At 38.6% G+C, this 27,772-nt stretch overlaps 5 protein-coding genes and 1 long non-coding RNA gene across 6 annotated transcripts; 1 reads left to right on the top strand and 5 right to left on the bottom strand.

The window, feature by feature from the left end:
* Nucleotides 1–620: 620 nt before the first annotated feature.
* Nucleotides 621–2,473, bottom strand: LOC144661511 (juxtaposed with another zinc finger protein 1-like). Its single transcript, XM_078522295.1, has one exon. It carries the CDS (start codon nucleotides 2,411–2,413, stop codon nucleotides 1,733–1,735), a length of 681 nt encoding a protein of 226 aa, XP_078378421.1. The 5' UTR covers nucleotides 2,414–2,473; the 3' UTR covers nucleotides 621–1,732.
* A 2,151-nt stretch (nucleotides 2,474–4,624) lies between these two features.
* On the bottom strand, nucleotides 4,625–7,416 carry LOC144660848 (heme transporter hrg-1-like). Its single transcript, XM_078521576.1, has 2 exons — nucleotides 6,996–7,416; nucleotides 4,625–5,551 (listed from the first exon to the last, which is right to left on the bottom strand). Exons 1-2 carry the CDS (start codon nucleotides 7,330–7,332, stop codon nucleotides 5,403–5,405), a joined length of 486 nt encoding a protein of 161 aa, XP_078377702.1. The 5' UTR covers nucleotides 7,333–7,416; the 3' UTR covers nucleotides 4,625–5,402.
* Nucleotides 7,417–11,690: 4,274 nt separating this feature from the next.
* Nucleotides 11,691–16,947, bottom strand: LOC144660310 (uncharacterized). Its single transcript, XM_078520915.1, has 2 exons — nucleotides 16,520–16,947; nucleotides 11,691–12,015 (listed from the first exon to the last, which is right to left on the bottom strand). Exons 1-2 carry the CDS (start codon nucleotides 16,854–16,856, stop codon nucleotides 11,873–11,875), a joined length of 480 nt encoding a protein of 159 aa, XP_078377041.1. The 5' UTR covers nucleotides 16,857–16,947; the 3' UTR covers nucleotides 11,691–11,872.
* On the bottom strand, nucleotides 14,119–15,514 carry LOC144660307 (uncharacterized). The gene has a single exon (XM_078520913.1). It carries the CDS (start codon nucleotides 15,496–15,498, stop codon nucleotides 14,317–14,319), a length of 1,182 nt encoding a protein of 393 aa, XP_078377039.1. The 5' UTR covers nucleotides 15,499–15,514; the 3' UTR covers nucleotides 14,119–14,316.
* A 1,547-nt stretch (nucleotides 16,948–18,494) lies between the features above and the next one.
* On the bottom strand, nucleotides 18,495–21,909 carry LOC144660311 (heme transporter hrg-1-like). The gene is made up of 2 exons (XM_078520916.1): nucleotides 21,401–21,909; nucleotides 18,495–19,230 (listed from the first exon to the last, which is right to left on the bottom strand). The coding sequence occupies exons 1-2, from the start codon at nucleotides 21,735–21,737 to the stop codon at nucleotides 19,100–19,102; spliced, it is 468 nt and encodes a 155-aa protein (XP_078377042.1). The 5' UTR covers nucleotides 21,738–21,909; the 3' UTR covers nucleotides 18,495–19,099.
* Nucleotides 21,910–24,558: 2,649 nt separating this feature from the next.
* On the top strand, nucleotides 24,559–27,421 carry LOC144661201 (uncharacterized). Its single transcript, XR_013572234.1, has 3 exons — nucleotides 24,559–24,739; nucleotides 25,124–25,446; nucleotides 26,457–27,421. It is a non-coding gene; the product is annotated as an uncharacterized LOC144661201 (long non-coding RNA).
* Nucleotides 27,422–27,772: the final 351 nt, after the last annotated feature.

Here is a 27,772-nt window from a genome sequence, read left to right as displayed (position 1 = left end):
AAAATCGCCTGTGTAAGCGGGCCTTATATCCAGTTCACAGAGGGTCACTGGAAATTTCCACAGGGAGGGGAGTCTCGAAAAAGTCAACACTTTTAGGAAAACTATGAGGTTAAACTGGGATTTCCAATAGAAAACCCCTCTGCAAGGGGACTAAGGATGTTTTCTAGGGCAATACATCCTTATGCATATACATGTCACTCCTCTCCTTGCTTGTGTATGTTAATTGCACTTCTGCTTACATCACTAGTAATAACCAAAAATAAAAAAAAAGAACAATAATCCGATTCCAATAGAACACAGCTGGGTTTCTACTACACTTGTTAGAAGTGAAGCAATACTGAGGCCTTTCAAGGGGTTTTTAATGTCGCTTTGTCACTCGTTTTTCAACCCACCTGTCGCCTATTTGGTTAGGGAAAAATGTTGCTGTCACATTTTGCTAGCCTGTGTCAGAGATGTAATCTAACCCCGGCTAGTTACCGCCCCTTTTCCTGTCAGTTTCTGTTGCTGTCATTGTTTTGGAACAAGATTGTCACCACAATTTGGAGCAATGTCGCCTGTTGCCAAAACCCCTTGGAAGGCCTCAATATTAGGTTAAGCTTTGTCTAAAGAGCAATGCATAATTTGAGATCTTGAAACTTTAGTCTCTTTAATGAACTTCTTGATCACAGATAAGACTTAAAATCAGTCTAATTTTAGTGTTCTGTTCTCTATAAATAGCAGTCATCACCCAGGAGTGATCGTAAGAAGGGGCACTATATCCCTCTCTTGTTGATGAAAGTCCAATTCGATGTTCAAAAGGGTTGAATTACAATACGACCTGACCAAAAAATATAGGAGAAATACATGGCATTCTACCATAATTAATAACTTATTTCTGGATATTAAATTATATTAAGGAACCATTTGAAATTTTGCATTCACAAGCATAAGTTAATCTATATACAAGTTTCCATTTGAACGACATAAGTTAGCCGCAGAACTGACAAAGCGTGCTTTTACAGTGTCTATTTCTAAATACTCTGCTAAATATACAATAATTAAGACTTTCTCATAAATAAATTAACTCTATACTTCCCAGTTAAAAGTTGAAATTCCTCTGATTTAAGTACAACTACTCAATTCATTTGGTGTAAAACGTCAAGAAACACGCGAACGATACCAGCGAACTAAAAGTAAACCATTTCGTCTCCAAGTTTTTTTTTTTTTTCAATGTACATTTCTCCTTGAGCAAATACTTTAATACACAAAATAATTTAACGAAAACGTACCGTTTTTTTGTCAGTTTCTTTCTTTTTTTTTCTATAGAATACCGTTCTAATTATATTAGCAACTACTCACAGAGAAACGACTTGCACCGGCAGTTAACTAGCGAAGTGATGCAAGGAAGTTCATTAGCAGGTCAAGAGTGTGACCGCAATAATTGATTACCGCTTTGCCACCACTTACTATTCCCAAAGGATCAGAGTTGACGACAATAAACCAAGTTCTCTTCCTTGTAGAAAACACTCAATTCAGTTGAAAAACCCCAAATGATGAACACAAGGGAGGAATAAGCAACCAGAAAAAGCGCAGTTTATGCCAAATGTGAAAAGAGAGACAGGAACGAACGAGACAGCTGTTTCGTGTCATGAGGGCAACCAACGTCCCCAGTGGGAAAAGACTTGTACACGAAAACATATCCCTTGTAACTTTCGCTTCTACAATTCTCAAAACACATCTTCGATCCTTGTTTTCACGCTATATTTTCAAGTTCGGGAGGTAATGAATGCTTTGGGCCTGTAGAATGTTGCGTTACTATGTGGTGTCGAAGGCCACTCGGGCTCTTGTAGCTTTTCCCACAATGGCATTTATGCGCTTTCAACTTCGGTCGACTCGAGTCCTTTCTGTGTCCATACTTCGCATGGTATTTAATCCCGTTGACATTCTTGTATCGTTTCCCGCATCCAGGAACCGGGCAAATATATCGCTTTCCTTCACCGTCATCCGTTGCCACAGCGTTCAATACCAGGTCGTTAGCAAAACTATCAGAAGTCCAAGAATCATCGCTATTATCACTCAAATTACCATCTTCGTCTCCCCCATCAAGCGTATCAGGGTTATTTATTGCCTGTATAGTTATTTTAGGAGGGGTTGCTCGTTTCTTCTTCACGATATTGTGGTCAGGGCTTGGCGTGGCTGGCTCTGTAGCCGTCAAAACTGGCTCCTTCTGTTTAGCATTGCGTGCGGCATCGGTGAAGAAACAGTTGATGTACGAAAGCGGCAGAGCTGCCGGCTGGGCTGCCTCTTGTTTCTCGAGAACTCTTGGGTCTTTCTCAATGTGAACTACTTCGATATGGTCGATTAGTTCCAATAAGGAAGTACACTGCTTGCCACAACCGTGCCACAAACAGGAATAGCGGTAAAAAGCGGCCATCTTTCGCTGCTCGCATCTGTTTCGACAAGTCTGACATGTCGCGCCATTACATCATCGTGAGCTTTTCAAACTTTTGACGTCAGAGCAGCCATTGCGCAATCAGGTTCCCTCCAGATGTTTCTAGCAACACGTGGATAGCACGTGGCGGGTTTTTGTGTTGAAAAGCACGGTTAACACCAGGTGTAACCACGAAATAACAAAAGAGCAATTAGCATATTTTACCCTTCAATTCAACCACAATATAAAGCAAAAATAAAAAACAAAAAATTCAAATAATGACTTTACCCACCCAGAAAGGGGTCATTTGTATAACAGCAATGAAAGCCTTTCTTTGATAACTATGAATGATACTTCAATATTAAAAAAATATATATGTAAAAGTAATACTTTCTTAACAAAATAAACCATTTAAAGGATTGGTTTATAGGGCGCACAGCTCAGAGTGGGGGGGGGGGGGGGGTGGGGACTCGGATGTGAAAGAGACGGGGATGCTTGTCACCTCGCTTACCAGGTAGGGGTGTCAATTTCAGATTTTTGGTCTCGCTTAGGTTGTTCTGGGCAAAACACCAATATTTTAGCCATAATGGTCTTGTTTAGGGCTGCGCACAAAGAAATATACAAATATAAATTCTATTATTAGTTTTTTGGTATCTTTTAGGGGTGAAGAAAGGCTTGAACCACACCAAGATTGGTCTCTTTCCAAAATTTCCAACGAGCATCCCTGCCCCTTCCATAGAGAAGTCCCCCTGGATTAAAAGGTCTCCTAACAAGTGCATTATCAACCACTCCAGAGGCAAACCTAAGGTTGCATTAAATCTCACCCCATTGTAAAGCACATGGGAGCTGTAGCTGTACCAATGAAGACTATTGTTGACAAGTGGTAAGCGACACTGGTGCCAGCTGACCAAGAGCTGCCTCCCAGACAAAAGTGATCGTCAAAAATGTCATTTTCATTCTTGACAACAGCTTCCATTAAATACAGCTGCATAATATGAAGCCGCTGGGAAAATTTGATACATATATTACTTATGTTGTTCTAATAAAAATTCCATATCCCTTACCAGAGAGAGACGTCAGAAATTCAGGCTACCCATGGATGAATTTTTTTCGAGTTTGAGCCACACCTCTAAAAATACCAGTCTAGCTTCATGCTTTCCTATGACCCCCGAAAAAAAAAACACAAAATTTGAACATTGTTTACTATCGTATCCATGATCCGAACTTCCTGACATGAAGAGTCTGAAATCCGCTCCAAAATTCTCAGCTAATCCGCAATCTGCTGTATTTTTGAAATCCGTGAATCTGCCCAATATTTTGCAATAATCCATATATGTGTACTTTTTGCTATCTCTCCCCCCCCCCCCTATCCCCCCCCCCTCAAAACCTCATATTTCAGGTGTTCTCCTGACCGTAATTTAGTAGGACAGACTCTGATTGTGTGGTCCAGGTTATTAGGCCTTGATCAAATCAATTTACATTTGTGTTCCTGGGCAAGACACATTACTCTCACAGTAAATCTTTCCAATCAAGTGCAGCCCATGTCGCAAATCCGAATTTACTGACCGATAACAGAAAAAATATAGTGGTTGAGCCCGCAATCCATTTTAAACCATTACTTGGTCAGCAGTTAACTTCAAAAAACATTCGACCTCGATGAGTTCTATATGTGAGCCCGGGATATGGTCATGTGATACTGGTCAGCAGATACCTTGTTTTGACAGCTGTCAATTGACCATGACATGGATGTCCAATATCAAAGATGTAAGCTGACGTTAACCATAACCTAAACCAATTTCTGGAGTATGGCCGCCATGTTGGAGCGATGTGGCTAGGTGTACACGCCCGCGAACCATGCCGCTAGCCACGATGACCATGAAAAACCAAAGCATGGATCTGTTTATTTTCTATGGGTATGGGGCTCTGCTCTGCGGCCCTTTGGGCCCTGGGAGCTCCGCTATAATTTTCAATCTGTATTGTTTTATAAAGTATTGTTATAAAAGACTTTGTCATGTTTTATCAATTCAAGCAAGAACAAGAGCAGTTAGACTGTTTATAACCCTGCCAAAAATTGAATAAATAACCTTCCTGTTAACAAAACAATGCAAAGTTTTAAGAATCTGATGAGAGGTGAAGGGTGCAAAAAAAATGTTATAATTAGATAATTATAAACAGTATAAACAAGCTATAGTTCAATTCAATTAAGCTGCTGGAACGTCTATAATTATAATTTATTATTATTTTAATACATTTTTTTCTTCACTTTCATTGCAGGTTAGTCCAACAAAACATTGATACATTTTATGTTTAGGGACAGTAAATAATTTTTGTTTTATCTATGTTGTGAATAAATTGTCAACAAAAGTTTTAAATAATGAACTTGAAGAAAATTGGTACAGCAGTTAAATAACACTAACAACCTTATCCTTAACCTTAGCTCTACCAGCAGTAAGGACCTAAATCCAATTTTAAAGGATGCATTACTGGCAAATCTGTGCTAATAATTTGAAGCACTGTAAAAATTGTAACAATTTCATGCAAATTAAAATGCTAAAGTTGCATAATTTCATTATAAACGTTTTACCATGAACTCTGATGAAGGTGAACAGGAAAGTCACTGAAAATTTAGTTTCCAAAAAAAACAGATCGGCTTAAGAACCGTTTTATTTCAAAAATGTCCAATACCGATCGCAATACTGGTTCCAGTTTTACCACGAGTTTGAAAGTTTTGCTAAATTTTAAGTACTTTCAAGCACCAGTGAAATTCACTTCTCAAGGACTTTTTAGACCTTTAATTTTCTTTAACGGTGTGTGCAAACTCTATCTTTTAAATTAGGCATTTTTGGCCATGTGAATTATTTAATTAGCTTAGCTTGGGTTTCCACTATGGAACACCATGGTCATCTGTTGTGCGTTTCATCAATGTCAACAAGCAAAAATGTTTCAAGTTGGTAATGAGGTGCGCTCTTGTCAAGTAGCATCTCTTTCCTTTTTATGCCTGCTGTATCAAGCCACGATTTTGAGGATCTGTTTCAAAGTAGATCTTTCTGAACTTTCTTGCAGCCAGGAAGGTAAACAAGCCCCATTTGAAAGTCATAAAGTTCCAAACACACACAATGAAGTTTCCCTCAACATTTACTCCTGTGGAAATAAAACCCATATTAAATATACTATACGGGAGGCAAAAAGGCCTTATAGTTAATGCACTGGACTCCGGATCAAGTGGTCCAAGTTTGAGCCCTGGCCGGGGCACTGCATTGTGTTCTTGGGCAAGGCACTCAACTCTCACAGTACCTCTCTCCACCCAGGTGTATAAATGGGTATGTACGAATTTAATGCTGGGGTGTAACCCTGCAATGGAGTGGCATCCCATCTAAGGAGGAGTAGAAATACTCCTTGTTGCTTCATTGCTACCAAGAATCTACGATAGGCACGGGCCTGATTGGCAACTAGGCTCTTATATGACCTACCTACCCTTCTAAGGGACCTGTTTACAGACTGGTTACCCCAAATGACACAAATGCCATAAAAGCTCTATTAAGCCCCTAGGGGGGAATTCTTTTGGAGATCTTTTAGGGGGGGGGGCTTATTAGAGAGAGGGGGGCTAATCATTCTCGTCCCCAGAGTCCATGTTCCTTCTGGTCTGCACCAGGGATTGAGACCTCTGGCTGGTCCCAGTTTGTGAGCCTGCGCAGAGTAATATTTCAAGATTTTCAGCCAATCAGATTTGTCAGATTCAACAAGAATTACGTGAATAATTGAGACTTCTGGTTTTGGAGCCAGCCACAGGTCACAATCCCTGCCACAGACAAGAAGGATCATGGGTTCTGGGCCCGGAGGGGGGGGGGGGCACTGCCATATATGAGCTATATAGGTATGTGCCGCTCTGAAAGGTATGGTTTTCAAGCAGTTTAGGCTGGGGATAGGGTATAGAAATCAGAGAGTTTTTTTTCTAGAATAGGGTATCATTTGGCCGAGAAATTGATCAGTAGTACGATGAATTAACTCCAGAATAGGAATAGAAACTCAGAAGAGAAAGGGGCTTTCCTAAACGTAAACAAAATCATTGCAGCAACATTGTTGACAGATGGTTTTCCATTAAAACACAGATAGTGATACAGTTCTAAAAAAATGCAAGTCTGGGATAGGGTAGAGATTTTCGGTGTCTAGTCTAGTGGAGGGGGACAGGGGGCGGGAGCCCAGAAGAAAAGAGATGGGATAAAAATTTGATTTTTCCGCTAGTGCGATTTGGCCCTAACACATTTTTACAAATACATAACAATAGAAAGTAAATGTGATGGATTAATTACTTTAAAAATTTTTTTGTTTATAAATTGTCATAATCTGCCATCTCTAGGGAAGGGGGGGGGTATTAAAACAAAACTTCCAGAGCGGGCTTAAAACAAAGGGGGGGGGGGGGGGCTTAACAAATGAAGGTCAACCAAAGTGACAAAGGTGGACTTCAAATTCAACTAACAGTGCATGTTTCATTATAATTAAAATAATATACCCACAAATACTATGCAAGTGTATAAAACAGCACTAACGAGATAGCAAGCTATGACTTAACTTTAATCCAACTTACCACTTTCGTGATTTTTTATTCCGAAGGCAATGTTTATGATGAATCCAATAATTCCAGACACCAACCCGCCAAATCCAACATACATTATCGTGGTAAATTTTTCTCTTGAAATGACTCTTTCAAGATCGCGGCGAACAGCGAAATGCAAGTGTAGGAAAAGAGCGGCAAAAAGTGCTGACACGCCAGCCCAGCTAGCTGCATTGTAGTTATGATAAACTTTGGCAAATGCGATGCAGCCAGAAATCCCAACAATTATCCCTACAAATGCTGCTATTATTCGCATTACTAACTTGTACTTCTTGTAGGCCACCCACGCTCGCTTTAGACGTTCACCCATGACGATAAAAGCGTCGAAAAAAGACAGTGGATAGCCCAAGTTGAATTACCAAACTTTGCCAAAGTGTACGTGCGTAGATAACCTGAGTATCAGGCCTTCCTAAGGGGAGGGGGAGGGTGTGCGTAGATGTCCAAAGTTCCTTTCAAGTGACTTTTTGCACCATGGGTGGGAGGGTCGTCTAATAATGTCACGCAGTCTTTCCATTGGAGAAATTTCAAAAAATGCTGAGAAATCACAAGTTACCCTTCGAGCTCTCCAGGATGCGTCGACATAACTTCAAATACCTCCGGGTCCTCGGTAAATTTGGACGTAGTTCAGACAAAATTTAAATATCTTAAAGCAGGCTTCTTCTTCAAGTCAACCATGCGGGAGCCAGCCCCAACCCTAGGTGAGAGACTGGAAATGAGTTTTTTTGCCTCAGGGATTAAAAAATTGCGTTTGGGTGAGCTTTTGGAACAACCTCGTCCCGGTCTCTCTCTCACCGCCTCCTCTCCTCTTGGGGGCGGTGAGAGAGAGACCCTGGGACGGGGCTTTTGGAAGAGTTCCGGGCTGTTTCAATTTTTATTGAGTTATTTTTTCAAAAATACTCTGTCGGCTGTGTTCCCGTGATCATTCAGTCAGTCGTCAGTGGGTCAGTGGGTTCATAATTTTAGTACTATAGAACATCAAATTGTAGTTTATAAGGGGGAAGCTCAAAGTTGTAGTGAGCGATTTCGTTCGGATTTTAGATTTGTAGGAGGCGGAATTGGTGAGTTGTGAATTAACCCTGGATTAAAAACGTTTTTCGTAACGCTCCCCTACTTACAACGACCGGCGCAAAATTTTATCTCTTATTCGAGCGTACGTTGGGGGCTGCTTTCCTCCGTAGTAAAGCACATGTAGATTTGAGAATAATGTTGTCGTACTTTTGCCGTCCGCTTGCGGTTCGTTGGGAAATTAGTTTGTACGGTTGCCATAGGTGCGAGTTCGCGTCAGTGGTCGCTCGGCCCGAATTTATTAAAACTCTTATATTTATCAAGGGCGCTACGCTAAACTGTTGGAAACAGTCAAAAGACTGCCGCGGCGGTAAACTGTTCGAAAATATCTTCCTCGCGTCGCGTCGCTTCAAATCTTAGGAATCCAGTTCCCGGAAACGCGGGTGGAATGCCTTAAGAATCGAAAGTGAAGGCATTGTGTCGCTGCGATCTATGCCTGACTCATGGAGCAACATGTCTTTTTCTCCTCTACAAACTTGAGCTCGGGCCAGTAGGAACTTTGTATCGGTCGCAATTCGCAAATGCAACGTATTGACAACTTCAAAAAAGTTTTCATTTCCAACAAACTTCGCAAAGCGGGCGGCAAATAAACTAAAAAATCAACTGTAAAACATCTCGTTCAAACATTTATGACCGGTACAAGTATTAACTTTGCTGTTAAAAGCAACTACGATCGATAGCAAAAACAGACTAAGAGCGTGCCATTCCGTGACAATTTGATAACTCAATTAGTTCTTGTTTGTTGAATAGAATTTACGTTGTGAATGAACGAAAATCTTTGTTGAACAGTTCTGACAGGAAACAATTACTCCAGGTGTAGTGCGCTTTAAAGAACTTTCCCGAAGAAAGTGGTTTTTGATTTGATTCGTTTATTACTTCGTTTATTATAGTATTTTCTTCATGTCTATATGGAGACGTGGCTTTTTTCTAGAAAAAAAGGGTATCGTGTTACGTTCGTTTTAAAAAAACAAAGGTGTCTGTTACAAAAGTGAGAAAAAAAAATATCATGGTACAGTGTTTGGCAAAAAGCAAAATATTCCGTAACAAAAAAGAAAGGAAATGGTTACTAAAAAGCTAGCAACAAAATAACCGCTTTAAACAGAATAAGAACGTGCCGTTTTGTGACATTTTGATAATTGAATTAGTTTTTGTTTTTTCAATTAAATGATGAAAATTTACGTATTGAATGAAACAGTTCTGATGTATCAAAATGCACGTGAAAATTATTTTGTTTGCAAGCAAATTTTGTGCAAAAAGTGACTCCGTGGGCTGCCATACACAAATAGCTCAACTCTTGGCATAAACCATCCCAACAGGACAATCACCCAGTTTCACCCCAAGCCACCCCATAAATTGAAAAAATAACTCCTGCACGCTTAGCGTGCCTATGTTTTACTTAGTTATCTTAATTCTTTATGCACCGGAAAATTCGCCAGTTAATTACAAAAAAATATGAAAAATTCAAAAATACCAAATTATAAACTAGAGTAAAATATTTTTAAAGTAAAAAGCTGCTTTCCATGAATGCCATGCATTACTGTAAAAATCTTGCTTGATCAATCCTTTGAAATTGCCTAAGGGGCGCCACTCTGCTAAAGCTGTCTTTCGTTGAAAGGAAGATGGCCTTATTAGGTGTATGCGGTTTCACGTTTTTCAAATTCAGAACATAAACAGTCTGGAGCCAACCCGTGTTGAGACCTTTAAACCATCCCCCCCGGGTGGGGAGGGTACTCCCATATGTGGCCTATATAGGTATGTGCCGCCCGATAGGGTATGGTTTTTGAGGTTCTCGGTCCTTAAATAGGGTATCATTTTTGCTCCTTTTGGCATGTGTTCCCGCTGTGATCCTTAGATAGGGTACCTAAATTATATTAGCTAAAATAAACGCCCAGCTAAATGAAAAAAAGATATCTGAAAACTGAATTTCGAGTTCAGGTATTAGAAAAGAGATTTTATAAAGATTTGTGTCTTGCCGTGCGCGGTTAGCCGTTATTTGGGTCGTCACGGAACGCTTCTCCTCCTCTTAAATAGGGTGTCATTTTTCGGTTTTGGGCCTTAAAAACGGTATCAATTTTCCTTTCTTTATCCTTAAATAGGGTCAGGGTTTAAGAAAATCTTAGAGAAAAATCATAACATATCGATCATAATGGTGGGTTGAAAGGTCGGACTACATCAGCTTCTAGTTTGGCCATGAAAATGTTAGCAAGGACTGGAGATAGTGGGTTGCCCATGCCGCATCCATCGATTTTTAGTAAAACGTTTATTGAAAATACATTTACTAATTTCAACTTCATCTTTGTAATCCTGTGGCAAACAAGGCGCATCAAAACCTCTTTAATAACAAAGACAAAAACACTCACAGATTCAAAGTTGTTTAAAGGGATTGTTCTTGTGGCGTTGACTACATTGGCGAGACTTGCGAAACTTAGAAGTGCGAATTGCGGAACATTCAATCCTGCTCACACCTCTGAACCTGCAAAACACTCGGGAAAACCCATCGCATTTTTCACCTGCGTGTTCTCTCTTCACACAGACATTCCACAGCGTAGCATCTTGAGGGTCTATGATCCAACAATTCCGCCCCATTGAACAAACAAGTCATTTTTATTTAGTAAACTTTTCCCAACGAGATTACATAGAAAATTGCGTGCGGACGGTCTTTTCAACCCTGATGATGGCAAACAGCCGAAAACGTTTGGTTTTATCATTTTAATTTTACCATTTTAACTCTTTTTAGCTTTTATAGTTACCGTAGATTCCGGTTATAAGCCCTGGGCTTATACAACTTCGTAAGGGTTTTTGGGTGGGCTTATAAGCGGAGGGGCTTATATTCGGGAGGGCTTATAAGCGGAAGGAAAAAACGTTTCGAAACGAGCCTCGGGAGTGTTGATCGAAATACTTTTTTAAGTTAAAAACGCACAAAAAAGCAACATTTAGCCCTGTTCAGTACTGTCATCCGGTAGAGGGGGGCTTATATCCGGGGGGGCTTATAACCGGATGTATTTTTTTGTTTCCAGGTTGATGGGCCTATAACCGGGGGGGCTTATAAGTGGGGGGGCTTATAACCGGAATTTTACGGTATAAAACATATTTTGTTTTTAATTTTGGGCAAAATCGAGACGAGGCAGTGCCTCGTCTTGCCTTTTCTAGTTATGGCCCTGTCGACATGTCCTAGAAGTTTGAATAAATAACCAGCATGCACGTCACAGTTTGGGAAGGTCAAAACAAGGGCTGCTCTATTTTGTAGGTCTTGTTCTGCAAAGTTAGACAAGTTATCCCACAGTTTCCCGCAAACAGTTTTAGTACAAAGAGATAAGCTTCTGAAGCCTGTTCATGCCGAAATTCTCAGTGTATTTTGGGATGATTTTTTTTATTTTAAAGCCATCACACAATGAAACTACAACCATAACAACAGATTCTCTTTCTTTGTAAGTTGTTGTGTGAAAGAAAAATAGTGATTGCATTCATTCACAAATCTTTTTCTAATCTACTCTACTCTACTCTACTCTAATCTAATCTGATCTATCAGATCTGATCAAATCTAACCTAAGGCCTATTCAGATCTTACAAGTATTTTTTTCATTCATTAACCTTCACTCAGAAAAGAGCTAGAGATTTTTAGTTTTATTACATGTAATTACAGTAAGGCAAATGCCATTCCAAGAGTACTGAAAGTTATATAGCAGGACACACACTGAAAAAAAAAAACATTTATATACAAGATTACAAGAAACAGAGAAAAAGCCGGCATTTCTTTTTCTTGAAATACACTTTGTTTCCAGACTTCATACCAGGCCAGTCGTCAGGCCAGGAGATGATTCAAAATATTTTTTTCTGAACTTTCTTGCAGACAGTAAGGTGAATATTCCCCACATCACAGTCTTCACGGTCCAAAAACACACCACGAAATAACCCTCAGCTGGTAGGCCTGTTGAAACAAAATGCAAATCCTCATCAAAATTCTAAAATCCAGACTAGTAAGACCACTGAGTTTTTATCCTACACTGGCTATAAGACAATATATATCCTCTTGAAGGTTTTCAGCTTGACTTTGAAATTTGGAGTTTCACGCAACACGGCATCAAGATAGCCGCCAATAGGCTGTCACGTATGCTTAAAAAAATGCCTCATCCTGTGACTTTTAACAATCTGAACAGTTGATGTTTTGCAAGAAGTGAATGTGAATGTTTACTTGTTCATGAAAGTGAAGTGACCGCTCTTAAAGCAGAAGTGAATTCCATATTTTCATTGATTTCCGGCTGCCATGTTGGTGCCCCACCGCATGGCCCCAACATGGCATTTCCATTACTGTGCTCTGTAAATTTGTGTGCAACATTTTGACTTAAAAGTATGGAATACGGCCGTACCGACCTGAGACAAGCACTTATGTCCAGGATTGAACGCAAGTATTGTTTAATGAGTACTTCATGTTTGACTGTGTTATTTGACATTTCCATATTACTTCATATTTGACAGATTTTGGTGTGTTTTGGTGAACTTTTATTAATGAAGACACTTTGTGATGCCTGTCATGAGGAACGTGCATCTCATTTGCGTTCAATCCTGGACATATCTGTAGACAAGGGGACTATCTAGTAACTTTCTACAACCTGTAATATTCTTGATCTTTTTGACTCAATTGTTTTGGATTTACTTGTGACAGTGAAAGCCAGCAATAATCAATGCAATTCCTCACTATTTGTAAAATGTGTTATAAATGAGTATACCAGTACCACTAACAACCACTTTCTCTACCAACCATCATCTTTATCACCCTCAGACATCAATCTCTTCCCCAGAACATAAGAACAAGCTTTTCTACATGTAAGCACCGAGAACGCAGACTCTTGCCCAGCCAAATTTTAAAGCGATTTACAATCATTTACGCTCAAAGCTGATTGGCCGACAATAAACAACAAGCTTTATTTGCATGACTATAAGTACATACAGTATTGCAAAAGCGTAAGACGTAACTTAAGGTGGCTGAACAGTTTCCCGCACGCTCTCTGGATTCGAGTCCATGCGCGCACACTTAAGGCTTTGAGAGACTAACCAAATTTAAATGCTGCGTGTGCGCAGTACGTCAGAAATCTGCAACCACACATTTAATTTTCTTTTCAGAAAGGCATGATTTCTAACGAACCTGTCATTAGAATTTTAAGAAATTTTGCAAGGCTGTACAAGATCAGCTAAGAAAACTGTTAATAACAAAAAAACTGAAATTTAACAAAGGAATAAAAAAAAACATTCCCTCTGTTCAAACTTAACTACTTCAGTGTTAAAATCTCAGAATTTTTCCGAGTTTGTTGTACACAAACGATGAAAAAATCTAATGACTGAATTTTCTGAAATCGAGCAGAATTCAATTTTTTTTGGTTGATTTTTGATTAGCTGGGTTGTCATGGTAACACAATTCATGGTGTTACGTGACGTGATGCGCAAAAATAACAAATGCAGTAGCTGATCTTGTAAACTGCCAAATTTGAGCTCGTCAACTGCTACGGTTTGGGCGTGAGGGCAATATATAAGATACGCACTTCAAAGATTGGAAAACTGTGTTCAGCCACCTTAAGCGAAACTTATAACAATCTAATTTTGTAATAGGAAAAAATATAAGGTGTCATTAATTATTTTGTGATTGATAGCTATTATAAGAGGAAACCTTCCATGCTCAGCTCTACAAGCTACATTTGATGCCTTATTGCTTACTACTAAGTAAAGTTTACAGTACTGTAGATGAGCTTTTTCAATCTGTGAACTATCCCAAGACTTGAAATCAGGTTTGGTATATACACCCCGGATTTCACTGTTGTAAGTTAAAATTGGAGAGATCATCGCATCAAAAAGTTTATTTGCAAGAAATGGGGACAGATTGCTGATATGTGTGTTTTCTGAGGCTGAAAAGAGCTTGGAGAGCCTTCTCTTTCAATTTGTCAAGTGCCAATGAAAAGTTTCCTGTTGAAGAGATTAATGTTCATAAGAAAGTGTAATTCTGAACAACTTCAATTTATTTTTTGGAGCAAACAGAAACTTTAATCATTAGTAAATGCGTAAAACGCTTGTTCCTGTGAATGCATAAAATTTAAAAAACGACAAATATTCAGTTCATAAATCCCCTAACAAAATGGGTTTTAACTTATCATCATGTTCAAAATAATTCATGACCTTTTTTACAAAGTAAACATGGAACACAAATAATTAAATTAAATAATTAGGTCCCTGACAACTCTCATTTAGCATCCACTCGACAACCATTTTGATTTGGAATGAAGTCAAAGATGAAAGTATCTGGTAGCTTGATGTCATCAATATGAACAAAGCCATCGTCCATACTACTGAAAAACTCTGATCTAGAGTTTGCTGGAGCTTCAGATGCAACTTTGTTCTTAACTTGAGTGTCATCTAGAAAGCTCTCTCTTTCCTCAATACCTTGCAAATGCGACATAGATTTTCTTTGATATTCACCACTATACAAATCCTGTTCTATTTCATGGCCCATTAGGGTCACTGAATGGTCCCCACTATAGCTGTTTCTCTCCCTTTCACCTTGACAACAAAGACTCTTGCCTTTTCTTGTCAAGTTCCACGTTTCTTCCCATTTCCCATTTGATAGTCGTTCTACCTGGGGTCGTTTCACAGAAGTTGAATCCGAATTAAGGTGTGATGAATTAGACAATACATTACTGTTGTCACATTGCACTATTGTTTTGGTTTGTCGTCTTGCATCCATCAAGTTGTTTATATTCAGGTTTGCATCATCTTTGAAATCCCATTCATCCAAATGTTCTTCCTCGTCATCCTCAATATGCAGTTTTGTCGGATTCTCACTTGTGCAAATGTCTTTCTCATCATTGAATTCCCACTCATCTGATTGTTTGTAATCACTTGGTTCTTGGTGGCACACAATACTACCATCCTTGTGAGTAGAGTTATCAGGACCACTTTCTTTTCCATCCTCATTTCTGGAGAGCTTAACATTACTTCTATAAAGTCGTGGACACTGCTTTTTTTGGAAACATTCAATTTCTTTCTGATAAGCAGGATGAATTAAAATATAAGCTCCTGCGTGTTTGCCACTTAAACACCTTTTGCCATTTCTAACAGTATCTTCAATAAGTGAAGAATGAAAAATGGTAAGCTCCTCCTTTTGATACATTTGTGAGTCAAAAATCCTGATGGTATCTTTAACAGCAGCATCACAACTAAAAATATAGTCTGCATTGTTAAAGTCATTGCTGTGGATTCCTCCATTCTTTACCCATTGAGACTTCAACCTTGCTGGTACACTTGCCGAAAACCAAGCCGACAACCCATCGAACACCTCTGCTTCGTCAAACAACATTTTCGCATTTACCAGCTTTTCTTTTTCATTTTTACTGGTCGTTATCACGTCAGTTGCCTCTCGCGCCATTTTTAAAAAATAAGCATTCTGCACATGCTCAAAAAGTCAGAGTCCGCGTTCTAGGCCGCTGACTAAATGAAAGAACCTTGCATGTCACGCACGTGTGTGTTCTCCTTGTATTTGTTATAATTCCATGAAATTAACCGAAACGGCCATCAACAAAAGTTTTTAAACATCAGTTTTGAACAAAAATTATCGGCACAATAGAGAGAGCAAAGAAACAGGAGAAAAGCAAAAATTAATTATAACGTAAGTCTTTCAAATGCAAACCTTCTAAAGGAACCAAATAAAAATTTTACTTCTCTTGGCCAGGTTTCTCTTTTTTTCATTATTTAATTTGTTGGTTTCTCTCAAATCCAGCCGTAGTCTGAGAAAGTTTTAACGGTTTTCTAGTTCACACACCTCAACCCCCATCCCCCGACAACACGCCAAAAGTTCATTAAATCCTCCCGTTTTCTACATGTCAGATGTTCTCTTGTTGATCTAATTTGGCGGCAGATCTTGGCTTTGCCTGTTAGTTTCAAATAACTTATTTTGCCTGATGTGAGAAAAAATTAAAGTTTTACCCGCCTTATATATTTAAGACTTTCAGGTATTTAAATGACTTAAATACGTCAGGTCTTACATGTATAATGTTACAGTATTTGTTTTAGATGGAAGATAGAAATCTGAATGTAAAACATTGCTTTTAATTATTCTTATTAATCTCGGAAACCCAAAATAATAGGAAAGCGAGGCGACTTTGAACAATAACACACTCAGCTTCCCGAGCTATAAAAGTGCAGAAACTGCACTAAAAATGCCTCTAAACTCACTGTAACCGTCACCCATTTAGTAGAACTCCCAAACTGTGCAGTTTTGTTTACATTTTTGATAGCCATGTTGAGTTCAACAGAATAAAAAGCTAGTCAGTTTCAGGGGAAAAATATAGTTATTAAGTTCCCATAGGAACATGATATATTTTGTAATGCTTTCTGACCCACCGATAAGTTTGCTAAAATATATGAATAAGATTGCACAGTCTAGCTACCTGTTTCGTGATGTTCTGCTCCGAGGACAATGTATGTGACTAAACCGATCAAGCCCGCAGCTATACCAAGGGCGCCAATCCACATATAAGCGTTGAACGTTTCCGTTGTAATGGCTCTCTCATGATCGCGGCGAACGGAGAAATTCAGGCGCAGGAATATTATAGCAAAGGCTGCTGACACGGCGGCCCAGGTGGCAGCGTTGTAGTTGTGATAGACTTTGGCATACGTGATGCATCCAGCAATGCCTGCGCCTGCACCCACGAAAGCCGCAATTATCCTCTTTATCAACTTGTACTTTTGGTAGGCTGCCCATGCTTTCTTACCACCCTCTCCCATTGTTAAACAATGGCGAAAAAAGCAAGCAAATCGAGCTAAAAACAGGAACGCTTGCTTCGTGACTTCTTGCGTCTGGTGCAAGAAGCGAATATCACGCGATCATATAAGCACGCAACGACGATGTACTGACGTGAGAGCGGAGACACTGCGTAGTGTCACGCAAGGTGTCACACTAGGTTCCTTAAAATTCACGAAGCACTGAGGTTTATGACACTTTGATACAGGCGATAAAAATCATCCACTCTTGCTTTCAAAGCAAAGGATTGACGAAGACTGTGAGCGTCGAGCTACTAGTAACCATTTTGCATATGTGTTATTTATTTTACCACATTTCGTATATACTACCATAAAAAAAAAAACAAAAAAAAACCAAACTTATAACTATAATATTTCGAAATGTCTAATCTGATAATTTTATTTACAGGTGTATTGGTACTGTAAATCAAGATGTAGTGATGTTATGAAGAGGAAATAAATGTTCACTTTCTCGAATAGTCTCGATTCTTGCATGCTTTGTCGAAAACAACCGTTCACCTTATTATAAAAGAAATTTTTTGCGAGGATTCTACAAGCATCCATGTCTAATATACATGCATAAAATATGTCGCAAAAATTTACATGCGCGAAAATTAAATGCGAATATATGCAAATAAACGCTCAATCATAACAATGAACTGAATGAGTTTTTTTTCTGCAGACACGTCATTATTCACATCATCACCGGTTTGGCACATGTGCAAGCTATTACGTACAGACTCAATTCCACTGTATACGAACCAATCGGATCCGAGCAGAAAAATCGTGCACTTGTCCAATTGATAGTAATCTGTAAGTCGTTACAATTACATGTGCATGAGCCTACCTCTGTATTTGCAAAATAATTTTTCGTATAACACTTAATATACTGTTCTCAGTCAAGTATCTATAACTGAGCTTTAATCTATCTTATTAAAACTCTTTCAGTACCCTAATATCGTTGCTATGGCAACTAGCGACAGAGGCAATTGGCTTGCTTTTTTACGGAAGCCTACTTCGAGACGGTTTTTCTAGGTTTCTACACGGTGAATTTTCCCTGTTTTCCCTGTTTTTGGCGTGACGAAGTAAACAACGCTCCAAAACGCAATGTGATGACGTCAGCAAAATAGAAATTCTTCAAGTTATGGTGTTGCGCATGCTCACGGTTCGCTAACTTTGCTTCGCACTTGTTTACGGGACGCTAGAAGCAATTCCAGGGAAAATATTTACAAAATCGTAATCTTCAGAAGTTAAAACAGTATTATCTGGTCTTAAAAAATTTATATGGGTAAAGATTTCCTTTGAACCGTTCAACATAAATCCGTGGTTGATCAGGCCGGGTGATTGAGTCAGTGATTGATCATTTCTGCCTTAGCTTGCGTCAAGCCGTCAGCTCGTGCGCGCAGATTCCGACAAGCTTGACTGGCAGCGCGCGCCGTAATGAAACTATATTGAGCCACCATGCAAGTCCTGGTCAAAATGGAGAAGCAAGTTGTCGCCAGGACTTGCGTGCACTTGCGTTCAGGACAAGTTCCATTTTGTTCTCTAGTCTCTACTCATATGAAACAAAAACGGCTTTGCCAATGTTGTTATGTAAAAATCTGTCTGCGTTCACAGGCTATACTCACTGACAATTCACTCCTTATTTAGTGTTTTTTTTTTCATCAAAAAGTAATGAAATGGTCCGCAAATATCAATTGCTAATCTCAACTCATCCCTGAATCCAATCTAATCTATTAATTTAATCTAAGGCTTTTCAGGACTTATACAAGTCTTACAAGTATTTTTTTGTCGGAAGATGTCCTTGTAGACGTTGTAGAAATTTAATAGCACATTCTTTCAACCTAAACACAGTGAGCTAGAGATTTTTAGTTTATAAAATTACTTGCAATAAGCCAAATGCAGTTCCACGAGAACTGAAAGTTTCTATTTTTTGCCACACTAAAGAATTGCAAAACACGATACAATAAAATAATTTAAATTAAGTTAAAGAGAAAAAGTGGCAGGGAGACCGAAAAGAATAGAAGGCTAGACTGAAGCTTATGCGTGATTCGGCCTCCCCCAATTAAGCAAAATTGACTACAAATAAGTTAGTTTTACGGAGTTAAGTCGCTAAATAGATGATCAATGAATCAAGTATCCGGACAAATGACAGGACACTGTCTAGACTGTCAAGTAAGATATCAAGTAGTAAAGAAAAAGCCGACATTTCTTTGTCCTGAAACACTTTATACCAGGCCAGGAGATGATTCAAAATATTTTTTTCTGAACTTTCTTGCAGACAGCAAGATGAATATACCCCACATCATAGTCTTTACGGTCCAAATACACACCACGAAATAACCTTCAGCTGGTAGGCCTGTTGAAAAAAATGTAAAGAGTTACAATAACCAGTGCAATTCCTCACCATATGTAAGGTGAGTGATAAATTTAATGAGACCAGTACTGCCAACAACCGCCGTCACCATAGTCTCCCTCGCAGCCGTTTTGAGTGTCGTCAGTCAAGTCATGGGGAGGAGCGTTGCGTGACGACGCTAAAAAAAGGCTGCGAGGGAGAATACCGCCACCACCAGCCCCGGGGGGGGGGGGGGGTACTCCCATAAATTTCGAATAGGGGTGTGCCGCCAAGGTTCTTAAACCCTGACCCTATTTAAGGATAAAGATAGCGAAAATTGATACCCTATTTAAGGCCCAAAACCGAAAAATGACACCCTATTCAAGGGGAGGAGAAGCATTCCGTGACGACCCAAATAATGGCTAACCGCGCACGGCAAGACACAAATCTTTATAAAATCGCTTTACTAATACCTGAACAGAAAATTCAGTTTTAAGATACCTTTTTTTCGTTTAGCTGGGCGTTTATTTTAGCTAATAAAATTTAGGTACCCTATCTAAGGATCACACCGGGAACACTTTGTCAAAAGGAGCAAAAATGATACCCTATTTAAGGACTGAGAACCTCAAAAACCATACCCTATCGGGCGGCACATACCTATATAGGCCACATATGGGAGTACCCCCCCCCCCCCCCCCCGGGCACCAACCACCATCTTTATCACTCTCGGACATCGAAGAACGCAGGCTCCGGCCAAGTCCGATTTGAAAGTAATTCTCGGAGTTATTAGAAGTTTGGCTAAACTGGGAAACAATGTTACCGGGAACTACAATGTTTCGGGAAACAAAATTCCACCAACGAAGTGTCAGGCATGCGCATTAACTAGTCCACGTTGTTTCCATGGTGGCAAAACTTGTGTCCGAGAAGCAAAAACGTTTTTGACCTGAAACATTTTCTTGTTCCCGAGAAGCAAAATTTGTTTTCGTAACATATATTTCCAGCGCGGCTAAACTGAGAAGCATCCGCTTCCGCAACAATGTTTTCTACGGTTTAGCCAGGCCTTTACGGACCTGCTGGTCGTTTAAGACCAACACTGATTGGCTGAAAAACGAAAATAAGCACTCCGGTACATGTTCAAAAAATCGGACTTGGCCAGATTCAGTGTTCTTGGTGCTCGACTAAAAGTGGGCTCTGTGGACGACATTGCTTGGACATAACCTCGCATGATACGCATTCAAGGTTTCCTTGTGTTTGTTTTTAATTTCATGAAATCTACTGCCATCAACAAAAGATTTTTAAACATCAATTTTAACATTAAAATTAATCGGTACGATAGAGAAAGAAAAATTAAAGAGTTGGTGTTGTTTTTTCAAATCAAGCCGTAAGTCTGAGAGATTTTTAATGGCTCTTCTTGCTCACACCTTTCAATCCCCCCCCCCCTCCCCCACCTCACCGGAGTGATAAGAATGGGGGGAGGGAGGGCCTAGGGAGGGCATGATCCCAGGTGAAGTTTTACGCATCTCAAGAATTTTCAGTATTCAAATAGGTCAGGCCTCACATATATAATGTTACAGTGTTTTGTTTTAGGTGGAAGATGGCTGATGGAAATCTGAATGTCAAACATTGCTTAATTAAATCTCGGAAACTGAAAATAGCAGGAAAGCAAAGTGATTTTGAGTTTGAACAATAACGCACTCGGCTCAGCTCCAAAACTGCAGATACTGTAGGACAGTTGAGTCTAAGGGGGAGGGAGGGCCTAGGGAGGGCATGATCCCAGGTGAAGTTTTACGCATCTCAAGTTTTACTGTAATTTAATTGTCACCCAATTATAGAACTCTTAAACGGCGAGATTTTGTTTACATTTTTGATAGCCATGTTATGTTCGGTCCAACAGAAAAATTAGTCATTTTCAGGGGAAAATATTGATATTAAGTTCCCATAGAAACATGGTATATTTTGTCCATGTTTTCTGACCCATCGATATGTTTGCTTGAATCTATGGACGCTTGAACAGAATTCCGTTGTTAGTCAGATTTGTCCTGTCAAATTAGTCAATTCATTAATATTATACGTTGTTATGATACATCATAGCTTAGTGGGAAAATCTCGTGGAAAAGGCCCATTTCACATTCAAAACTACCGGACAGGCAGGAAGGAAAAGCGCCCAAAGAATAAAATTGCAAAGTCTCCCTACCTCTTTCGTTATTTTCTGCTCCTAGGACAATGTATGTGACTAAACCGATCAAGCCGGCGACTATACCAAGGGCGCCAACCCACAAATAAGCGTTGAACGTTTCCCTTGTAATGGCTCTTTCATGATCGCGGCGAACGGAGAAATTCAGACGCAGGAATATTATAGCAAAGGCTGCTGACACGGCAGCCCAGGTGGCAGCGTTGTAGTTGTGATAGACTTTGGCGTAAGTGGCACAGCCAGCAATGCCTGCGCTTGCACCCACGAAGGCTGAAATTATCCTCTTTATCAACATGTACTTTTGAAAGCCTGCCCATGCTTTCTTAAGGCCCTCTCCCATTGTTGCACAAATGCGGAAAAATAAAGCAAATCGGGCTTTAAAGTAGAACACTTGCTTCGTGACTTCTTGCGTCTGGTACAAGAAGCTTGTATATATTAGTCACGCGATCCTGCAAACACGCGAATGACTCGAATGTGACTGACGTGACAGCTGTCACACGGCAACTCAAACATGCCTTCGCTCTACCTTTGCGAGGTTATCCGGCAACAGTCCTTTATTTCACAATGCACTGAAGTTTATGACTCTATGTTATTTCGAGCAACTTTTTGTATTCTGTGCAATTTCTTCGAATTGGGCGAACATTGCTAGAACGTTTCCGAAGATTAACGAAGTTTGCCGAAAATTTCTGAGGAAGTTCCGAAGATGTTTCAACTTTCGGCTGATTCTGCATAAGCATTACGGACTCTTAAGCAAACATGACGTCACGGATGTCTTCACGATTTTTCTCAGTGAAAGAAATCCTTGTAGTATTCGACAAATTTTGGCCTTAATGCCTAGAAATCTTACATTTTATGGTGGATTTTTTTGGAGCAACTTTCGAGAAACGTTTTTTTTACTAAAAAGCAACTTTTTGCATTGGATTTTTTGGAGCAACTTTGGAGCAACTTTTTGAGAAATTTCGAGTAATTTGTGGACAGCCCAGCCCCTAATCACATTGCATTTTTATTGGTAGATTGCTATATATAATTATGCATTCTATTGGTTAAAAGCTGAGAACAAAATGACCGTCAAGCTCAACCGGAAGTAAGTGTGCACCCAAAGTGTACGCACTTAGGTAGAATCCCGGCTTTTTGGCCGATAATGAAAATGCGTTAGGGGCTGGGCTGCACCGTCCACAAGTTGCTCGAAATTTCCCAAAAAGTTGCTTGGTTCTCATGTTCTAAGTAGTAGATAAAATATGAGCGGGAGATCTGTATGGGCGGTTACAATGGCGAGGCGATAGGCGAGCCATTGTAAACGCCCATACAGATCTCCCGCTCATATTTTATTCTACTTGTGAAATGAAAGCAATAAATTGAATGCAAAGTATTGTTATGCGAATCAGTATAGATCTGTATCAAAAGTTAATGAATACGAATTAGCTGAGCAGGAGTTTGTATCAAAAGTTTATTCTATTGTTTGATTTGTATTGGGGTTTACAGTTGTGTGCATGTGATCTGTATAGTGTGCTGGGATTGGTTTGCACCCTCATGAATAATTTATGAATTTTACAAAATTGATTAAAGAAATGTTTACTTTTGGAAAATAAGTTTGGACAAAGCATTCCTGTGTATGTATATAATTTCATATTCTAAATGATTAGTGCTTCATTTTTACATTAGCACTTATGTGGAAAGCAAATTTTATACAAGGAATAGGCCGAATATCACTAAAAGTTCTATTAGCATCAATGTAAATTTTCTTTAGAAAATCAGAGCCTATTAAGAACCTGAATAGCCTAAATTCAGTTGTGTAAACTACCATTTATATTAGAACCTGTTTAGGCTAACCTGGAAAAAGTAGGCTCTTACTCGCGGGTTTTTACTGAACCCCATATTTCTAAAACAATAAACTGTTATTTTTTTTAGAAATTTGGGAGTGACTGACTTTATTGAAGGAACAATTCGATGTATTTCAACTTTCGTGTATTTTTCAACATGACGTATTTATGTAAAATTCGTGCTTTTCTCGCCACATTTGTCGAATACTCATTACTCAATGCACATATTTGTTCCCGAAATATTCAGATTGCACGAGAAAAGCGCATTTATCGCAGCTGAAATGAATTTAAATCGCGTACATAAAGAAGTCTCAAAGGACACGCCGATCTTTTTGATGTTGGTCACAGTTGTGTGCGAGCCTTCGTCTTCCTCGATGTGCTTCATCTTCGGTTCTCATCGGTTCAGTAAGTCCACGTTTTCTATCTTGTCAGTCTTTGTTGTTTAGCCGTCTAGTTGTTGTAGCTTAATAATGCTTTTCGTTGCGTTTAGATTTTCAATTTTGACCGTTAAGCAGCCGTTTTCTTGAGCTATCCTGTGAATGTGAAAAGTCAAGCGTGCTCGACAGCTCATCGGCGACGCCATAAATAAATCGTTGTTCGAAACAAGTTTCTAAAGCACTGATTTAACCAAACAAATTTGGTCTTCATTTCTTCATTCGTTTGGCGGCAAGCACGGAACAGTAGGTTAGAATGTTAAATCCGGCTACAACTACACTTTTACTTCGTAATTTGTAAGTGTCAGTAACGTTCGGTCGAGTGTTGCTGTGTACATTTTCTCTCGAAAATTCTTTGATTTGAATCGAATTTTCACAGCCAGGCCTAAATGGCTAGTACACGCTGAATTTGTACATGAAAGTAGTCTTGCTTGAAATTTCTTTCATGTGAATATTTTTTCTATCGGCCACTGTTTCAAGGCAGAGAATTCTAGTGATGCGGTATTTCTGATGAAAGTTTATTTTCATTTTCTTATGTTGTTTCAATGTTCTAGGAATGTTTGTTGGAAAATCTGGAACTCGAGGACTATTGACACAAACTAGGGCGCCTTGTCTACAAAAAGGTAAGTTTATGGTTCCAAAATTTCCTGCATGCCTTTGCATTTTGCTAGTTCATGATCAAGAACTTCTAAGTATAAATTTGGTTTTAATGATAATGCGTTAACTTTTGATAGTCTCGTAGAGAAAAAGGCGAATTTAGCTCAACTTTGATTAAATGACAGAGCGTGGTTTAATGTTCAGTATTTTTGAGGACAAAACTTGCTTCTCTGACAATAGCAGGCACTGAAGTCCCGTGATCTCACATGTCCTTATTTTCATATGACAGTGATCAAAGAAACCAGAAACGAACTTGATAGCAAAAGTTGACCAAACAAAGAAAAAATGGCTTTATTTAAAAATAATTTCTGTTTCCGTTTTCTACAGGTTGAAGGCAAGAGCGTGCAGCCATTTTGAATCTCAGTGTGTAGCTCTTGGGCTCTGGAGCAAGTTTACAAGTGGAAATATCTTATTTCAGGTAATTCCATGAAGTTTTCGTATATTTTCTGGCATTCACGTTTTATTGATTTCAGTCCATGAGCGTCTCATTACTTACAATATTGATACGTTGTCAAGTGTGCCATAATGAAATATAATACCAACTTCTCGCAACTCACATTAAAGAAAAACTAAGGCAATCTGTTAGGAGAATATATATTTCGAGTATGGAAGTGACAAGGTTTACATCGAGTTCATTATGTTCTGTGATCAACGTGAAACTGTCAAATATTGCATTATATGATTTTTATTTGAATTATTGTTTAGTTTACCAGAACTAAACTTGTTCATAGAAGTTTGACTTGACAAATGTGAATAGCTTAATAATGCCTCCTATTTTTTTTCCTGAGGTTGAACACAGGTGTGTTGAAAGAAAGTACAGCCATTTTGGATTGCAGTGTGTAGCTCTTGGACTCTGACCCAAGTTGACTTTTGGAAACACCTTTTTTCAGATAAGTTCATCATCAGTTTTTTTTTTATCATTTTTTTGTTGTTTACCATCGGTGATTAAACGATTTTAATCCAAGAGTAATCAAATCTTATGTCTCCTCGCCATATTGACAAATTGTCAAGTATCTTACACAGCAAGTCGTTAAGTGAGGGTATTTTCTGCAAAATATCGCCATTTTTTCATCACAAGCAGTTGAGAGTCAGGAAGGATAATTTTTAATTCGACTCGGGGACTAAAACTAGGATTAAGGTTTAATACTCCATACCTTCGTAGAGCTACATCTGCGAAAAGATATTTTCAATCAATTTAAACCTCAATATTTTGATAGAACATTTTCAAAACTAAATGAACTTTAAAAGTCTTGGAACACATGCGAGCTATTTAAAGCAATATATTTTGATAACTGAAGTTAAGGACCCCAAAATGTGTACATGCTTCAGTGAACAAATTAACTGCACGGCAGCATTATGAAAACGTTTAGTGGTACAGTTAAGTCATTTGAAAACATTTCTGATTAAAAGTACGAGAAATTTATAAGTAGCGGCAAAAACACTTTCGGCGTTACTAGATTTCCAGATTACAACGTTCTAGAAACTTACAGTGATTTCAGCCGGTGACAGGTCAATAATAACAGCCATGCACAACCGTACGCCAGAAACATATTTGCTTTCATGAATTAATACAGTAATAACCCACATATAAGAACCTAAAATTTAAAAACCTGTTAGGCTAAAATTTTCTTCAAAACCCCTTTGTTAAGAACCTGTTAAGCCTAAAATTTTCAATACATTCTTATTTTACAAAAATGAAGGCACGTAAGAGAACACAGAAAACAAATTTTAGTGTAGACATGCATGCTTGTAGACCTTGTACTTTGGATTGATAAATTTACTGTTTGGATATCATCTTAACTGTATTCTAGATAATTATCCTTAGTGTCTTATCAAATTAAGAACCTATTTAAGAACCAAAGTAGCCTAAACTCCCACTTAATAAAATTTCTATAAGAATCTATTTAGGCTAAGTTGGAAAAATCTAGGTTCTTATACGTGGGTTTTTACTGTATGAGATGAAAACTTTATTTCCCTTATTATTAAAAATCAGGTGATGTGAACAAAATCATCAACTTAGGGATATGGTTTTGATGTAGCATTAAAATATGTGGTATGGAAAAATAAGTTAAGATTTGTCTGCAATAACTTTTAAAACATTTTTTATAGTTTCTCAGCTTTTTTTCTCAGCCTGATGTTTATCTTAAGGTCGCGGGGGACACCTTAGGCTCATCATTATGCATTTATTTAAAGCGTATGCACGAAGTGCAACGACTGACATCGACAACTTTACGAGATATTCATGACTGGATAAAAATATGCGGGTGCGTGCGCGTGATTATTTTGAAAAAATAAATTCCTGTTTCTTTGATATTTTAACCAATTTAAAACAACACTGGCGATATACGTTTACATAGATTGTAGGAATTCTATAAGCTAATTTTTATTCAATTTGTTTTTGTTTTTGCAATTCAGAGTAATCACAATATTATTCGGCATAAACAATCATAGCTAATCATGTCCTGCATAAAAACGCATTGTTCTCACTATAAAAGCGTGGAATATAATTACCATAATTACATCTCTCCTTTGGAAACTGATCGTGTTTTGGTCGGGACACCTTCGGAAAACTCAAAGTTTGGACTTTTCCGACAATTTTGTGGCAGAGAATACAGCGCAGATACAGACCTTCATGACTTGCCACTGCAGATAGGTAAACTATGGACATTGTAGTGTGTCATAACAGAGGTGGAATTTTAAAAGAGCGCTTTTAGAAAGAGGTAGAAGGCATTAAATTAAAATTTGCGCATTTAAACCGCCATAACTTGCTGGCAAATTTTGAATTAAAAAATCCGCTTCTGTTATGACACTCTACAGATATTGACTGATTAGTTTCTGACAAGATCACAGTGTGCTGTCTCCTGCTCGTTCTGTAAACTCTGCCACAAAATCATGTTCTTCCAAATTTGGCACTAACGTGGCTATAACATCGCCGTTAAGTATAATCTACCAAATAAAAGACGACACACATAATATTTTATCATTTCTTTATGTCTCTGCAAAATGTGAGCTTAATCGCACCCATAACAGCCGAGAAATCAGCGTTTTAAAAGATGCAGGTCAAGCAAAATTTCGCTTCATGAATTTATTCATGCTGTAGGTATCCCCCGCGACCTTAATTTTGTTTCTTGCCTCTTAACAATTTTCGAGAATTTAGATTTTGATCACTCTAGCTTCGGAATTAATCATTGTTTTCCTTTACAACAATGAAATTATGTACGTACTTGTAAGTAAAAAATGTTTTCGTTTGTTTAACGACAGAAGAGAAGTCTTAATATATAATTATAAAAGAAAACATCAAAATGATAAAATACACTACAGGACACTCATTCCATTAGCTGGCTCTATTTAAGATCAACACTTTCATCACTAACGTTTATTCAATCTATGTTATGTATTCTAAAAAATGTCAAATTTTGATCCTCTCAGCAGATGGAGATTGAATAGTCAAGAAAACGAGCAAC

Source organism: Oculina patagonica, chromosome 7 (assembly GCF_052425735.1).
Source record: "Oculina patagonica isolate OP01 chromosome 7, crgOcupat, whole genome shotgun sequence".
Lineage (NCBI taxonomy): Eukaryota > Metazoa > Cnidaria > Anthozoa > Scleractinia > Oculinidae > Oculina > Oculina patagonica.
This window is presented reverse-complemented; position numbering and strand designations above follow the sequence as displayed.